The sequence below is a fragment of the Aulostomus chinensis genome, chromosome 2, assembly GCF_037954235.1.
Source record: "Aulostomus chinensis isolate RoL2024-O1b breed Wild chromosome 2, RoL_Achi_v1.0, whole genome shotgun sequence".
NCBI classification, from domain to species: domain Eukaryota; kingdom Metazoa; phylum Chordata; class Actinopteri; order Syngnathiformes; family Aulostomidae; genus Aulostomus; species Aulostomus chinensis.
Window position 1 is genome coordinate 14,132,953 of NC_141321.1, and position 16,811 is coordinate 14,149,763.

At 43.0% G+C, this 16,811-nt stretch overlaps 1 protein-coding gene and 1 long non-coding RNA gene across 3 annotated transcripts; one reads left to right on the top strand and one right to left on the bottom strand.

Annotated features, from left to right (window-relative positions):
• Positions 1-66: 66 nt before the first annotated feature.
• On the bottom strand, positions 67-7,577 carry LOC147269156 (serine protease 23-like). Its single transcript, XM_086180278.1, has 4 exons — positions 7,528-7,577; positions 4,826-5,045; positions 2,676-3,067; positions 67-2,017 (listed from the first exon to the last, which is right to left on the bottom strand). Exons 3-4 carry the CDS (start codon positions 2,699-2,701, stop codon positions 832-834), a joined length of 1,212 nt encoding a protein of 403 aa, XP_086036404.1. The 5' UTR covers positions 2,702-3,067; positions 4,826-5,045; positions 7,528-7,577; the 3' UTR covers positions 67-831.
• LOC147269157 (uncharacterized) lies at positions 2,768-12,301 on the top strand. 2 transcript variants are annotated; one of them, XR_015109391.1, is made up of 4 exons: positions 2,768-3,001; positions 4,014-4,214; positions 12,101-12,158; positions 12,282-12,301. It is a non-coding gene; the product is annotated as an uncharacterized LOC147269157 (long non-coding RNA). The 2 variants fall into 2 exon arrangements; XR_015109390.1 differs by lacking the exons at positions 12,101-12,158; positions 12,282-12,301 and adding an exon at positions 6,127-7,704.
• The last annotated feature ends 4,510 nt before the right edge of the window (positions 12,302-16,811 follow it).

Here is a 16,811-nt window from a genome sequence, read left to right on the forward strand (position 1 = left end):
TGTATTTGTGTGGACACAATGAGGAGATGGAAGAAATATCTGACACATTCACTTATTTCAGAGCATATATTTAATCAAATTTGCTAGTTTTCAGTTTTTGAAACTAAAGAATACAATTTCTCAAAAGTTAATGGAGGAGAATAAAAAAAAAAAGTGCTTAGGAAGGCCCAGACTGTTGGCATAAATGTAATGTCTCGTCTTTGCCACCAGAGGGAGCAAAACAGTACAACATTCAACAAAATGTGCCGCAGCCTTGAAGTCTTAATGTCAGTCTTGAGAGTTTAAAGAATACATGGTGCAAGTGAGTCCACATACATGTTTAGACAGAGACAAATGGCACCTTTGGTAGCTGACTTGTACATTCATGAACAAAAAATGTCATTCTTAGAAAGAGTTCAAGAGTTTTAAGTGCAATCTTTAGTTTTAGCACATTAGAAATGCTGTCATCCACAAAGAAGCAGTTTTTCAGTTCTGCTCCTCTGAGTTTGATCCTTTAACATCGGTCCAGGTTGAAAGGCCTTCATATCACATTGTTATTCAGACAAGAGTTCCAAGAGGCAGAAAGCCCACTTAACGACGATGGGTTTCCCCAGTTGATACTAATATTTTAGGAATGTGTAAGTAAAGATGCAGAATCACCCCGTTGACATACCAGGAAAACGGTAGCTAGTATGGCTACCAAATTTGCCTGCATTTGCAGGGTTCTGTGAAAGGGAGCCATAGATGTAAGTGTAAAAGTAGTCAGTGCCATAAGTAGCCGGCTGTTCCAGTAGGATGGATGAAGATGCAGACAGGGGGTTCCCTTGCTTCACCCTGTTACGCTCCCTCTCCTCACCCTTCTCTACAGTCCACAAAGTTTCCTTTTATCCAATAGCAGATCTGGGCATATTTGAGTGGCGTGATTCTCACCGCCACATTATATTCCTGAGACGCCCCTTGGCGCTCTACCCATTGGTGCCCAGAAAACACACCAATCACCTTGCGTTCCCAGCGCTGGCGCCGGCCATCCCACATTCGGGCGTAGACTCCAGACCCACTGGCACCAGGCTGGGCATCGCAGTGCTGGTACAACAAGTCCGATGTCTCCTCACCGGCTCGACAGAAGCGATACACCAGTTGGCCCGGACGGTCGTTGTCAAACCCTGAGAAGTGAACCCGTCGACCAGGCAGCCTCTGAGCTGGAGGGCTGACCCCCAACTTCATGTGACGGCGTTTGTGGGGTTTCTTGAGCTCAAGCAGAGCATAGTCATAGTCCATCCCAATATCATTGGCGTTCCCTTTAATCCAGCCTTTGGGCACATGGGTGCGCTTGGCTCGGATCCACTGGAACTTCATCTTGTCTGTGATTGGAGGAGCATAATGAGCAGGGCCACCCTCCACATGATTGGAGAAGTTGGAAGATTGTGCATCTCGATGTTTGGGCTTTAAAAACCCCACACGCAGCCTCTGAGCACCTTTCACATAGTTTTTACCATCGTGAACACAGTGAGCAGCTGTGAGAACATGGCGGTCTCCCACCAGCGTGCCAGAACACCCAGTGGACAGTTTAACAGCCACTGAGAAAGGATATTTCAGAAGGAAGCTCTGCCCAGCAATGCTGAAGCGCCCATCATGACCAAAAATTTGACGCTTCCTTCTGATGTGTGACCGCTCAGCTTTCCCAGATGACCCTGGGGAGTGCGCAGGACTAACATTGGGATTGGGGTTGTAGCCATAGATCCCCACTGCTGTCTCAGTGAGTCGACCATTAGAGTGGAGAGTCTCGTAGGCCAGAAACTGCCGCAGGTCCCAGTAGCTCGGGCGAGGGGCTTTCTTGTGGCATTCTGGGTCACAGGGAGAGGTTACGTCTAGGCGGGCTGAAGCCAGGAAGTGTGGGGCCGGTCGTCCCTCCATCTGCTGTGGGAGAACCACTGGTACATGCTGGAGAATCCACTTGGGACGTGAAGAGGAGGAGGAGGAGAAAGTGAAAACATTTGGAAGGAAGAGGAGAAGAAGAAAAGGAAGGATCAAGGCAAACCTGTAGATGGACCAGAGGACAGAGAGGATGAGCAGCTGCACCCACTCAATGTCAAGCCACACGTGTGTGCTGTATCCCCTCTGAGTGCCTGCGTGAAGGCCATCCTCATTCCTTAAACCAGCATCACGGATCAATAATTACAAGCACAGGAGCTGAGGAAGGGAATTTCAGCTCAAACTTTTATCCACGTTGGAATTTGGCAGTAAAAGTCCAGTTTTTAATGCTGCTAAAATGACAGATGGGGCAAAGATCAGGTCTTATGAGGCTCTGATGGAAAATTCCTTAAGTGGACAGAGGGGCTGACCTTCGCCTCCTAGACTGACTGAAAAACATTTAGTTGCACCAAATATAAACTGGATGCTTTCTCTGGGTGAGGGGTAAATCAGGCGATGCAGTCTTTGAGCACACACGTGCACCCCCACGCCTCCCTCGCTGTGTCGCTCCAGACAAACTGGACTTCTAAGCGTTGCCATGAGAAAATAGTTACAATGAAACTTTTCCAGCCACATGATGAAATTATTAACGATTTTTACAAACTTCTTTCCCCCTTTTTTTGAGAATCTAAAGAAGGGGGGGGGCTGTTTAAGCAAAAAAAAAAAAAAAATGTAACGTGAAAACATTTACATATTCCTCCAAAACCCTTGCGGGGGACACTTACCGGGAGGGTGGGGCCCGGGAGCGCATGGTTGGGCTGCAGCAGGTGAGGAAAACCTCCCTCGGTGAGTCAAGCAAATCCTGCGATGAAAAGCTGTCAGCAGGAGAGAGAAGGTAGAGATCTGGAGAGCTGTAAACTCAGGAACTGACGCGCTGATTTGATCCGTGACAGTGAGGAGGGGTCCCGGAACAGCAGCGGCGGCGGAGCTGGATCATGGTGAGCTGCTGGAGGAGAGACGGTGGTCTGACTGAGCTCCGTCACATCTGCCGGCGAGGATGTTGAGCGAGAGGATCCGACCCATGTGATACGTCACATCCCTGCTGCCGCCGGTGTGTTTCTTTTCTTCAGGCGACTGATGGCTTCGGTGCACGTGTTTGCTGATAAATTTACTGCATCTGTACAAGAACAGTTTCCACTTCATATTTGGTATAAGATGAGCTTCTTCAAATATAAAATGCCTAGAAACATAGAGATGTACGGTATCTTCCTATTGTTTAAAGTGGTTAAAGTGGTTACATTGTACCAAACAGACATCAGTCACTTTGTTGGCCGAGCAAAGTTGTTCTCTGGAAGTGTTTGTCTGGCACTTTTTTCTAATTAGATCAGTTATTCAGTGCCAGTTTGTAAATGGAAAATAACAGGGGAGTTGTGTCTTAATGCATTGAAAGCATCCCTAAACCAAGTGAATTGTTGTGCATATTTCTTTTTTTAACCTGATCAGTTTTACTGGACTAGAAGGGACTTAGGGAGCACCGACCTCCATCTGGGCAAACTTGCTGTTCTCTACTGGACAGAATCCAAGCTGTCGCTCTGATCCACAAAACTCAAAAGCTGGGAAACTTTTGGATTTTCAAAAAAAAAAAAACGTTTTAGATTTGGATTCATACATTTTTTGCAATAATCTGAAGTTTGCAATTACTATGAATGCAAAAAGGATTTTGTTTGATTGCACTGTAAGGATGTTGGTGAGATTCCAAAGACCACCCATGCTGACAATGTTGCTATGAAATGATTTCAGTGTGACCAACTGCCCCCGAAAAGACAGGGAGAAAAATAGACAGGGGGTGGTGGGGATGACTGCTTCATGCATGCACGGCTGAACAGTCAACTGGTACTTAAATGGACACGTAATTAAACATGTGAACATTCAATAGCTATCGTTGCATTCTTCTGAAGCACATTAAAGCAGTAGATGGGAATTTGGGGAAAAGTACTCCATTGCTTTCTAGTAAAGAGTCAGAAAGGACTGACAGTTCTTTCATATCTGTCCATACAAAGCTACAGACAGTTACCAGTTCTAGCATTGAGGATCTGTGTTTGTACTCTGATCTCTTTCCAAAGCTCATCACACATCAAGGTCAGCACCTCTGGACATGGAGTCTCGCTGAGGCCGTCGGCGGTAGGGAAATCAGGACAATACCCGGGCCTCCGTGTCTTCCTTAATGTTACAGAGTGAGAGCGCAACGATCCAGACCAACTGATTTACAGAAGAATCTCTGTGACCTCAGCCATCCAATCACCAACCACCACTGGTCATCATGGGTGAGTGTTGGTAGGAATGTTTAGCAATGGTAATAGAGAGCTGCAGGAACTTTGTGGGCTACTCTGGAAGTTAGCAATGGGTTCCCATGACCAAAAGCCGACCAGGGTTTTACATTGTATTTGGAATAATTGCAGAAAATCAGCTCTGCGGGGGACAAAACTTGATGATACTTGTGCAGTTCAGCATCATTATCTTTACTAGTGGACACCGCTTGTATGATTTTTGGAGCGTAAATGCAATGGTTAGAGCACAAAGCTAACAATAAACTATGAACAAACGCAGCACACACATGATTTCCTCCCAAGCTAAGCAGCTTCTGGCAGTTGCTCCACATTCACCGATCAAACATTATAGTGACATCCTGTCATCTACCTCTCCTCAAGAGAGGAAACAAGAATATTCTAAAAATGTTGACTTTCTGCTTCAAAAGAATTCCAAATACGTTCCAAGGTTCTTTGAGGTAACCTTGCAAATGATTATAGATCAACACTTTTGCCAGAATACAGGGTGGACCTGCTGGCTCATCAAACGCCGCTGAGAATGACCCCAATCCCTCCCATCCCATGACACAGTTTACAATTAACACACACTCACACGCACAAACACACACCTCTCTGGAACTGAATCTGGGGCAGGAGGTTCTGCCAGCATCTCACCCTCCTCCCATTAACTCAGCTCAGCTCCGCAGCTTTGCCTGCCAGCTCTTTGGGTCCATTTAAACTCCAAAAAACCTGAGGTTTCATGTCTTGATATCCAGTGATTGTTCCATCTGATATCAGTTCCATCTTTCTCATGATGTGACGTTCCTTCATCTATTGGATGCACATGACCTGTGGAGAAGAGAAGCTGAATTTATTATAAGAGATGAATTAGATATCCATTTGTCCTCTAGGACATAAGGAAAGGAAGTCTCTCTTACTAAAGTCTATGTGCTAATAAGAGAGACATTGCTGTTTGTTTTGAAATGAAAGAGCTCGTTTGTTTGGCTTTGCCTGCTGTTGTCAAGGAAACCCACATTCCCTAGAGTGCTGTTCATGTTAATTATTTTATTCCTCCCACTCTCGTGCTTCTGGCTACGGACACAATCAAGCAAGTGTGGACGCCCTCACAATTCTCTCTCTTCGTGTCCTTCTGTCCGTCTGTCTCGCCGTCTACACTGTTCCTCCTTTGCTCTCAGTCACTTGTTCTCGTTTGACTCGTCTCTCCCGTCCTTGACCTCTTCGCTCATTTGTCCCTGGTGAACGTAAAACAGCTGTTTGGCAAAGCAAGACAACCACGGAGGACTTTTGAGGAGTTACTTACTGCGAAAACTTCGGGAAGGGGGGGCAAATTTAAAGTCCAAATCCATGAGGAAGCTTTAAGAACCATTGCCAAGTTTTGGATATGACTTTTAATAACCCTTGTCAAAGATGGTAAACACAGTCTTGCTCTGCTGCAGTTAACTGAAAGCTTTTCTGCTCGTGTACAGCTTTATATTGTTATTGTTCACTCCGCTGGAGTATCTAAAACCCTCATTTATTTTGCACTGGCCCTTTATAGTCCCCTAAAAGAAAAAAAAAAAACCATTAGCTCCTGGCTTCCTTCTCCAACCCACCCTTTTTTGGACTGGTCAGCTCCTGGAAGCCTGCCGAGGGATTCTGTGACACAACTCTGTATGAAGACATCTGGGACCAGCTGACAGCCTGGCAAGGGACTAGAAAATAAACACTGTGGTATTCAGAGCCATCCTAAGCCTGAGCAAGTTACTTTTGATGAAGTCTTCGAGTTTCTATTTTGTTGTTTCCTGTTATCCCGAATGCCTTGAAGCAGTCCTGCAATAACTGCAATTTTACGCCCTACAGATCGAATTTAAACTTGTGCACGGTGCAGTCAAACATGTAATAACAGGTCATGTGTTTTTTTCTATCACAGATTTGAGCCATAAGAAGAAAAAAGATCATCCCCCTCACTCAAATAGACTGGCTTTGTATTTATCAACAGCATGATGGATCTGTCCATATTTTGTTGGGTGATACCAAGCAGTATTCTTACATTTTCAAATACACATACAGAAGCACAAGTTTGTATTATTTCCCTTCACTTTTTCCTTATTTAGGATGTAATCAAGATGTGAATTATAAATTATTGTGAATTATATTTGTTATGTTTCTCATTGTGGTTTAGAGTTCAATGCCAGCAATGTCTCTTCATGACCTGAAAAGACTTCCATGATGTGAGCCTGTCATGGTGACTCTGACCTTGGACTACCAAATGTTTTTCATGTCATCCATGAGTCCCAGTGGATGTTTGCTCTGTATTTGCAAAAATAAATTCCACAAGGCTTTTCTTAGGGGCGGCATGGCGGTGCAGTGGTTAGCACTGTCGCTGTTTCGAGCCCCGGCTCCATCATGGCTCCATCTTTCTGTGAGTCTCCATGTTCTCCCTGTTCCTGTGTGGGTTCTCTCTGGTACTCCAGCTTCCTCCCACAGTCCAAAGACATCAAGAGGGGACGAGGCTGATTGATACTCTAAATTGACCGTAGGCGTGACTGTGAGTGTGAATGGTTGTCTGTCTCTATGTGTTGGTCCTGTGATGGACTGGTGACCTGTCCAGGGTGAACCCCACCTCTCGCCTGAAGGCTGCTGGGATAGGCTCCACCCCCCCGTGACCCTTAACAGGATAAGAGGTATAGAACACGGATGAAGGCGTTCCTTAGCTGGTTACCTTAAAGCACCAAAATCTTTTGAGTTCATCCATAAATCCCAGTGGATGTTTGAGCAAAATTTGAAGAAAATTCCCTCAAGGTTTTCCAGAGATATCACATTAAGAACAAATGGGGCGTACGGACCAGAAGACACAGAAACAGAAGAAATGCAAAGCTAGTTGTTGTCATATTGAAGTCCTGCTGAGTTCATTCATAGCTGGACACTGGCTTTGTACTTCTTCCGATTGTATTTACGCTTCAAAAATCCTAAAATTGGTGTTTATTTTTGAAGATTGTCTCGCTAAACAAAATGATTTTTTTTCACCCGCATCATTCATGTGCATGTTTACACATCGATCTGTCGCCAGGTGTTGAATCTGCCGCCATCAACACACTCCACGACACAAGCACTTGTGTTGCCATCGACCTCTCCACACAATGTGGCATAAAAGATACAGTGGTGCACCTAAATGTAATCACAACATAATAAGCTGCACTTTATCCAACTATGTAAGCATGATTGAGGTTGCAGCCGTTCACTATATTTATAGTAAATTAACATTACTCATGCAAAGCAATCAAACTGATTGTGGTAATATTTTGTATGTGAAGCAGTTGATATGGCTCACATGCAGATGGCTCTTTCATAATCGTGCCGATTAACGACATGATGTTTTAGTAGCAAGAGTTTGTAAAACATGGCTCCAGAAGGTGTTTTAATGGTCATTTTCAGAATCTTGCTGCTGAGGCTGAGCAGGACACCGGCTGTGCTCTTCTTCTTCTTCTTCTTCTTCTTCTTCTTCTTCTTCTTCTTCTTCTTCTTCTTCTTCTTCTTCTTCTTCTTCTTCTTCTTCTTCTTCTTCTTCTTCTTCTTCTTCTTCTTCTTCTTCTTCTTCTTCTTCTTCTTCTTCTTCTTCTTCTTCTTCTTCTTCTTCTTCTTCTTCTTCTTCTTCTTCTTCTTCTTCTTCTTCTTCTTCTTCTTCTTCTTCTTCCTCTTCTTCTTCTTCTTCTTCTTCTTCTTCTTCTTCCTCTTCCTCTTCCTCTGCGATTCTGATGACGCTTTTAAGAGCCAGGCCACAATGACAGTCTAAGTCGATCTGCAGCATGTAGTCTTTTCTAACCACATTTGGGTGTGCCTCCCAATGATTTCACAGTTTACAGCTGAGAATTTGTACAAAATTTGCTGTCGAGTAAACAAAAATAATGGGCCAAACATTCCAAGCATTGCTTGGTTTTGGCAGCTTCTGAGATTTCTTTAGTTCTCATCTTTGATACAAGAAGTCAGGTCAAATTCAGAAGCCAAAATAAAGAGTTCTTTCTCCTAATACAGCAGATATTATTCCCCCTCCCATGAACACTTTTGATGACTAAGCTATTCTAACAGTTTTGCCTACAGGAAAAGAGTTTTCTCTGTGACCATGGGTAAACCCCTTGACTTGGCCCACCATGTGATACCCTCATTGGAAAATGACTCATATCCATGTGAAAGATATGGCAGAACACTCCTGTGTTGCGGTTTTTCGGTTTACAATCGCGTGTAATGTGATGATCTTAGAAACTTAATTAGAGGAGGTTATGTTTATTTGCATTGTCTGCTCTCTCTGAAGTCATTCTCAGTCAGAAGGCCAATGGATGTAATAAGATCGAAGGCTAATTCAATCACAACATAACTTTCATTACGCAAACGCTCCGTGGTATTTACCCTTCAAATGCTGGTCATGGGTGCGATTTGAACCAGACTTGTGAACTGACGGCACAAATGCAGAGAAGATGATATAAATTTCTGTTCCTTTATTCGTAATTCCTTCCTTCCCTCTCCCCTGGCTGGCTCTGAATTCCACTCTTCTCTGTTTTCTCGCTGAGGTTTGCAAGGAGTGTCTCCTCCTCAGCTTCTCCTGGGTTATGAACCGTCGCTGATGTTTGTGGCCCTCTGGTCTGTTGAGGCCTTTTACAATGTGTGGTGTTGCACAACTACATGTGAAATGGTGTGACGGACGCCTAAGTTGGCTTTCATCCCATTTTTCTTCCTCCTACATCATTATTTTCCGATGTGAAACTCGTTTGCTTAATAATAGTTATATTTATTTAGACTGCACAATGACTTCAAATGTTCTCAGCTGTGCTCAATAATGAATTAACTCCTGCAAACTCTTGCAATTTTTTTATAATAAAGCACATACATTTTTGTGAGCATCATGTTGTTTGCTTCTTATATTGTATGTCTTGCCAGTGACGTGTCTGCTGAGTGCACAGAGTAGATTATCAACACTTCATCAACCTACTGACTACATTTCTTCCAAACTGTCACAGGAATAGTGAGATTATTACATGCAATATAATTTCAAATTGCGGTTCTTTGTCCGCCAACACTGCAAACAGCATTTCTAAATTTCAAAACACTACACAGTATCTCCTTACTTTCAAAAAGATTGTTAACTGTAAGAATTGTTTCATATGTTCTGAAATGTAAAAAAATTTGTAAGCAATTTGTGGTTAAAGTAACATGATGTCACTATTTCTTGTGAAATAAATGTGAACATCATAATTCTGTCATCACAATACAATTTATAATTTTGGTGCCACATTTGGAAACCACATAGCTGCAGGACAGATCCTGGGATAGATAAACATTTTGTCAAGGGAAAAAACTGAAGCTGAGCCGTGTCTTTCAAAGGTGGGGGTACTCATATCAGGTTCAGTATTAATAATCTCCTTTATTTTACATGAATGATGCTATTGCCCTTTTGTTTAGAAAAATGCAGTATATTTCTCCTTCATGAACAATGAAGCTTGAGGAAAGGCTCTGTGTCTGTTTACATGATTTGACAAAGGAAATGTCCAGGTGAGTGGAACGAGTTAGCTATGCAGCTGTAATAAGAGGCAAGCCCAGAAAAACTGTTCAAGCGGAAATGGCCGTTCAAGGGGGTACGTGGCAGGAGACATGACCAAGAGGGCACGAACCAAAAAAATGTTTTGGAACCACTGAGTTAGCACAAAAATGACACATTTTAGGAGACTGCTGAAAACAGAGTTGTTGGTTTATTTTAAAGAAACAAAGCCTGGGCAGCAGAGTGGCGCAGGGATGGGAACTGAAACCTGAAAATAAGTTGGAATTGTACAAATGTTGGTAGGGAGTGAAGTGAAATTCAAAGCTGTTTGTGGAGACACTGAAGTCATCCGTGGTGTAGTTTGTTCATAACAACGCATTTAGTAGTAACAGGAACATTCTAAAAGTGGTGTTCATGTGACCGTTACATTGCAAAACAAAAGGTGTTACTATGATCAGCATTCTCACCCACAGAACCTATCACTCCAGTGTAAAAAATCTCATTGGCCGAAACCTGTCGTAATGCTAGCTTCAAGGATGACTTACAAAAAATGTCCTCTGTGTGACCTACATCTCTTCTCTTCTCCTTCATGCTGATCTTGGCGAAGCTAAACGCATCGTAACTTCATTTCACTCATAGAGAACAAGTTGTAAAGCTGAACTTTGATATATTCTATACGCTTCACTCGAACAGACCGAAGATAATCTCCCTGGTTTTATTGCTAAAAATGGGTGTAAACAATTAGAGAATCCAGTGCATTGCAGAACCAATCCAAGTCTTCAGGGAGACTCTTCAAGTTGAAGTGTTGTACCTGTCAACACTGTGCTAGCAGCAACACATGCAGTCACATTTGGCATAAAACATATTCATCATTTCCAAAACAATCTTTTATTAGGACAGGATTCATCCATCTGGGCAGATTACAGCTCTCCGTGTCACAAAGGGATTTACAACGTTTCTGTTTGTTTTACTATGGAAGGCAACTGGATGTGCACATCACTTCCTGTAATACGTCCTTGACCAAAGGTAAGCAGTTGCACAGTTCAAGCAACTACCTACAACTACATCCAGAAATTCCTTCATGTCGGTGGAGATGTCTGCAGTGTGGTATCACAAGACTACTAAACTTGATTCCAAATATACTGCACGAAGCCAATCCAGTCAAAAGCATGTCTGATTTCATATCACTGCTTGTGTGAGTTTCCATAAAATATAACTAAGTTGCTATTGAAACTGGAAAGAGGCTGTGACTCGAGAAGTACCTGATTGCTTGCAGCCTGATCCTGATCCAAGTTGAGTCACTGTGAGCATCCACCCATCCCTGAGAGAAAAACCACATACTGAGGATTGTGGCAGTCTCTCAACTACAGATTGATCCCAGATATCAGGAATTCTTATGAATCCGTATTTAACTCACATGACTCTTCACAAGGGCTATCATCCAGGGATTGTCTCATTCTCAGAGCAAAGTCATCTTTGAGTCTCGGTTTTATGTGATTGGGACTCATTTCACACAGCCAGACAGTCCTCCAGATTGCATTTTTCCCCACAGCACTTGAACACTGGATTGTTTTTTTTTGCTCGACAGGGGTCATTGTGTTGATGTTAGCAGAGCTCCCTCCAGAGACGCAGGGACATTAGTCAGACTGGACCTATCACTGTGACTCAGAGAGGCCAGAACGTCACCAGAACACTGACTGTTATTCAGCTGTTTCCTGTTGTGCTCACTAAAGATAGAGAACAGCGCATTCTCTCCAAGTCCATCTCTGTATTCCTAACACGTCAAACTCCTCCACCCAGGTAGTTCTGGCCTCGCCAGCCAGGCTTGATTGTTACCTATCAGGCCTCCATGAAATACCTCACTGCACTCTAGATGATGACATGATTTACATTTCTCTCCTCCAGGACCAACTATCTCCACTGGGGGGATGTATGAGTGTGTCCGTGGGAGGTGTGGTGAATGATATGATGGGGATGAGATTTGGGACACATGAGTCATTTCCAGGTCGCTGAACTGCAAGCTGTTTAGTTCTGGTCTGTTCTCAAATGGATCAACCAGCTCTAAAATGACGTTTTCCAGACTTTCTGTAGTTCGGCATATGCGCGTGTTCTTTTTTTAATTTATAAAAAAACACTATACCAGTGTTCGCTGGGTTCATTCTCAGCCGAGGTCCTGCCCTTCTGAATATCAGAGTGCTCTGAAAATGAAAAAGGATTGTGTCCTGCAGCTGCTACTGAGTCTGCAGCAGCAGCTCCATATGCTGTGCACTGAATGCTAATTTTTCCATGCTGAATATGCTAAAAAAAAAAAAAAGACATACAACTATTATCTTTATAATAATTACCATATAATTCTTTCTGTTTATATTTTCAGTTTATAGAGCCGGTGGTAAGGTTTGCTTTGGCTGGAGAGAATATCATTAGTTTTGCTGGTAAGTTTCAGGACAAAATTGGTACCTGATGATGATGATGATGATGATGATGATGATGATGATGATGATGATGATGATGATGATGACAAAGTGTGGAATCACAATGTCTTTCAATTCATCCAGTAGGAACATGAAGGAGGGAACCAAACAGCCCAGTAGTCGTTGAGACACTCGGCTGCATTATGCCTGGAGACGTGCATCAAACAGAGCCGTTTCTATGGAGGTTCTATCAATTTAGATTTCTGGAAGATCATGTTAAATCGACCTGCTGTGAAAACACAGATGTGTGACTCAAGGTCAGGAGATCAGCAACATCATTCTTATTCATCATCTGGGAACCTGGAGTGTTTGACCTACAGGGGGCGCTGTTGAATTTACAAATCACTTTTAAAAATAAGTGTTTTCGTTTCTCAGTGCAACTGCAAGAAAGTTGGATTATCTTCTCATTCTTACATGTCAAGCATCCAGCAAACAGCTGGCTGTAGATGTTGATTTAGAAGGCTGCTGTCAACAATCGATCCAAAGAAAATATTATTTTCATCACATTTTCTGAAGGAGAAGGAAGGAAGGAATCAGTGAAGGGCTGAAATTATTTGTTCCTGGAACAGTTGAGACATTTGTGCCATGAATCTGAATGTGATGATTCACATTTTCACGAGTGGAACCTGAAATACTCAGCTTGCATCTGGTTGCAGCGCTACTTTATGTAGCTTTTGTATGAACCACCACACACTGAATTGTGAAAGAAAACAGTTGAACAGTGATTTTCGTGTGGTTTCAGCCTCCTGATTTAAAGAACTGATGTGACATTGTCCTCTGAACACTTACAGCAATGATCTAATGAGCCCTGGATGACTTTGGCGAGTTACTAGAAAAACCTGTTCCCCGTCTCTCAGGCAATTTCCACTTTGGTCATCTTGAGGCTTCCAGATTGGTCTGAGATGAACATCAGGCTGCAGCTGTTCAGCTGACGGCTGCAGGGACACGAGATGGTGGTCCCCTTGAAACTGTAACTGTAGAACTCAAGAGAAGCCAAAACTTACAATAACTTCCTCGTGTATTACATAACCAAACATGTTAAATAAATTCTCAAGCTCTGTAATTGAATTCTTCAGTAAACAGTTAAAGGAACATTAGGTAAATGTTGTTGTTAGCGGTTCCCTGTCTCCCAGTTGTCAGTTTATTCTCAGAGTGCATCCATTCATCCTGTTCTGTCAGCACTAGAATAAATGTGTTTAATAGTTTCATAATTCATCACACGGCGTCATTCCTCTTTAAAGTAGACCTGTGGGAGAAAAGAAGTCAAACTAGTGCTGAGACAGAAGGGGACATTTGAATATGTCAATTCCACATTATAAGGATGAAACCTTTTGTAGACCTTGTTTTGAGATTGTGTCTTTTTAGGTTAGATTTAGAACAATATGAAAAGGGAACAGTTAAGTTTCATGAGAAAGTGGCTCACCGCAATCTTTGGAAATTTGACATCCAATGAATAGTTTTATTAATGTATGGAAACATTTGTTTTGTTGCTGAGTAAATATCTAAGAAGGCTAAAACAGCTCTAGTTGGATTGCTTCTATCTTGCAATTTTTTTATGCTAGAATGATGTACCATGGCTCATATGAATCTAGAAATGTTACCCATCCATCCATTTTCTTCTCCTTATCCTGTTAAGGGTCGGGGGGTGGAGCCTATCCCAGCGGCTACGGGTGAGAGGGAGGGTTCACCCTGGACAGGTCACCAGTCCATCACAGGACCAACACATAGAGACAGACAACCATTCACACTCACAGTCACACCTACAGTCAATTTAGAGTATCAATCAGCCTCGTCCTCTCTTGATGTCTTTGGACTGTGGGAGGAAGGTGGAGTACCAGAGAGAACCCACACAGGAACAGGGAGAACATGCAGACTCACACAGAAAGATCCTGTGATGGAGCTGGGACTGGAACCAGGAACCTTCTTGCTGTGAGGGGACAGTGCTGACCACTGCACCACCGTGCTGCCCTCTAGAGATGTTACCTCTCTCTGAAACACTTAGCATGCCAATTTTAAACACTATTTGGTCTGCCTGGCCTTGATAGTACAAAGCACCAGTTTCCGCTTTAGACTCAAAATTGTCCTGCTAACATTAAGTACCTTAAAATTTAGTGTTTGGTAACAAGAATTTTTGATCATGTCCTCAACATTTGGTAACGGACATCAGATCAGCGCTGCTAAGTTAGCTAATACTGGTGTTGTTGGGTGCATTGTAGACGAAGACAGACAGACTGAATGATGAAGGAAGGACACACTTCTGTACATGAGCAGAGATGTTGAATTGTGTGCCTGTTGTGGTTTTACCACTTACCACTGTGTGTGTGTGTGTGAGAGAGAGCGAGAGAGAGGTAGAGAGCGAGAGAGAGAGGTATAGAGAGAGAGAGAGAGAGAGAGAGACTTACACCACTTGCAAGACAAAACCCCCTTCCGGTAAAATATTCACGGCTGGAACGGAGTTCCCTAAAAAAAGGAGGAGAAGGGAGCTGTCAAAATCCCATATTAAATAAAGAAAACGAAGTCTGAAGGCGGTTTCACACTGAACGCGGCAGACGCGGCGCACTGCGCGGGGTGGGGCGTAAGCAAGCAGGCATTTCTGGTTGGCTGACAGACGGACACGTGGGTCACGTTACCAGCATTATTCGTTTTGATTGGTTAAACCCACACGTGTTCTGCTTTCACGGTACGAAATAAAGAGAAAGAAAACAAAACAGAGGCAAAATCAAATTCGTAATTGTTCTTGAAATTTTCCATATGTTTTGTGTTGTGTTACTCACTGTAAAGTGTAAACTGATATTTTGCTAAATAAATCATTGAGTGACATTGATGATCTGTTTTTTTTCATGTATGCATGTCTGCTTGTTCCCTGTTGTCGGCACTGTAGTGGGCAATTACTGTAAAAAGCAGTTTTCAAAGCATTGCCAGGGGTAGTGTGGGAAGGGTGGGGCTATGGGGGCTGCAGTTGTGTGGGAGACAGACACCCGAAAACTGTAATAAAAATCACCCAAAACCGATTAAAAACTGTAAAACTTCGGCGGCGGCCCACAGGGCGTGCGTACAGTTCCAGCAAGACTGTTAAGCCAATTTCACCCCTGCCAGTTGGTGAAAGGCTGACTTTGATGCAGAGGTAAGGGTTTGAGTCAGGAAAGTAGTGGTGGTGGTGGTGGGGGGGGGGGGGGGGGGGGTTCCAGGAAAATGAATGTAATTCTATGTAAAACCCCAAAATTGAAGTAAACATAATACATTTTTATTGACAGGTATAAGCAAAAAAAAAAAAAAAAAAAAAGCATTCTTTTTTATACTAATCTACAATGGTAGATATAAGGTGAGTGCCCCTGAGCAACTCTGGTTGCCATCATTCATATAGATTTTCAAAATCACAAAAAAATGATGAAATAAATGATGCAAAGGACTCCTAACATGATTTAATGGATGGAAGTGTAGAAATTGTGCCAGCTTTATGACCTCATTGTGAATGATGGAACTGCCTTCAGCATCTATGAGGCAACAAACTTCTGAGTGCGCCGTCTGCCTTTCTGTCCGCAGCAGACAAGCCATCATTTAACCTCTCTCTGCACCCAGATAACCTTTCCCCCACGGAACAACAGTTGTCATAGTAACCCTTTTGCCAGGGTACAATCACTGACCAGCAGGAAGTGTGGAGCTTTTGGGGTTAATGAGAGCTTCCATGTGGGAAGGGGTGTGCTCACAGTAGGAGGGAGACCTCTGCATCATTCTGACAAAGGGGTTTTCCATGTTTCATGACAGTGGGAATATTGTTCCACTGTTATTCTGCTTGTACTCTCAGTATCACTCCATTAGGTCTTTTCTATGTCAGGTTATTTTCTAATTTCCTGTCTGGCCTCTGTATAGGTTCTTCCGTCTATTGTGTGCATAACTGTCTGTCAAACGTTTCCACATACCAAAGCATGTGTTCACAAAGTTGTTAATTTTGCTTCCTGAAAATAAAAATGCTCCCAGCAGAAATGAATGAAATCTACAGAACTGTTGAGTCATGTGCTTTGGTTCAATTTCTACCTTTGTATTTTCTTTTGCACTTCAGTCGGCCGTGTTTCAGTGTGCTCAGGAAATAAAGTTCACTGTAATCGGATTCATCTCAAGCTCTTGACACCTCCTCTGCAGAGGAAATAACACGCCTCTCGTAGAATAATCGACTTAAAAACTGGAGTTTCGACTAAGATGAATGCACATATTCCTTTGTGTCTCAGGGGGGAACTCATGTAATCCAGTTTTTCCGTCCAGGATCAGACATGTCTGTGAGACGGTGCTGATTGCAGGTTTTTCACTGTCATGTATCGAGCTGAGATTAAAGTGCTGTAAGACTGGATACATGCAGCCTCGGCAGGAAATGGCTTGCAGCCAGTTTGGCTCAACTTTAGGTCAGCGAGCAATTATGTCATGTGGCGTGTTGATCTTGGACATGAATCCTCAAATACAAGTACACTCATACACGCACAAACACATTATCAGGATTATTTCCACCTCCCTTCCTTATGCCTTCCTTCATGTCTATCAGGACTCAGACTTCAGGATACTGGACCTGTGATTGGATCACACTCAGACACAGACATACTGTATCTACACTCTGACATCCAG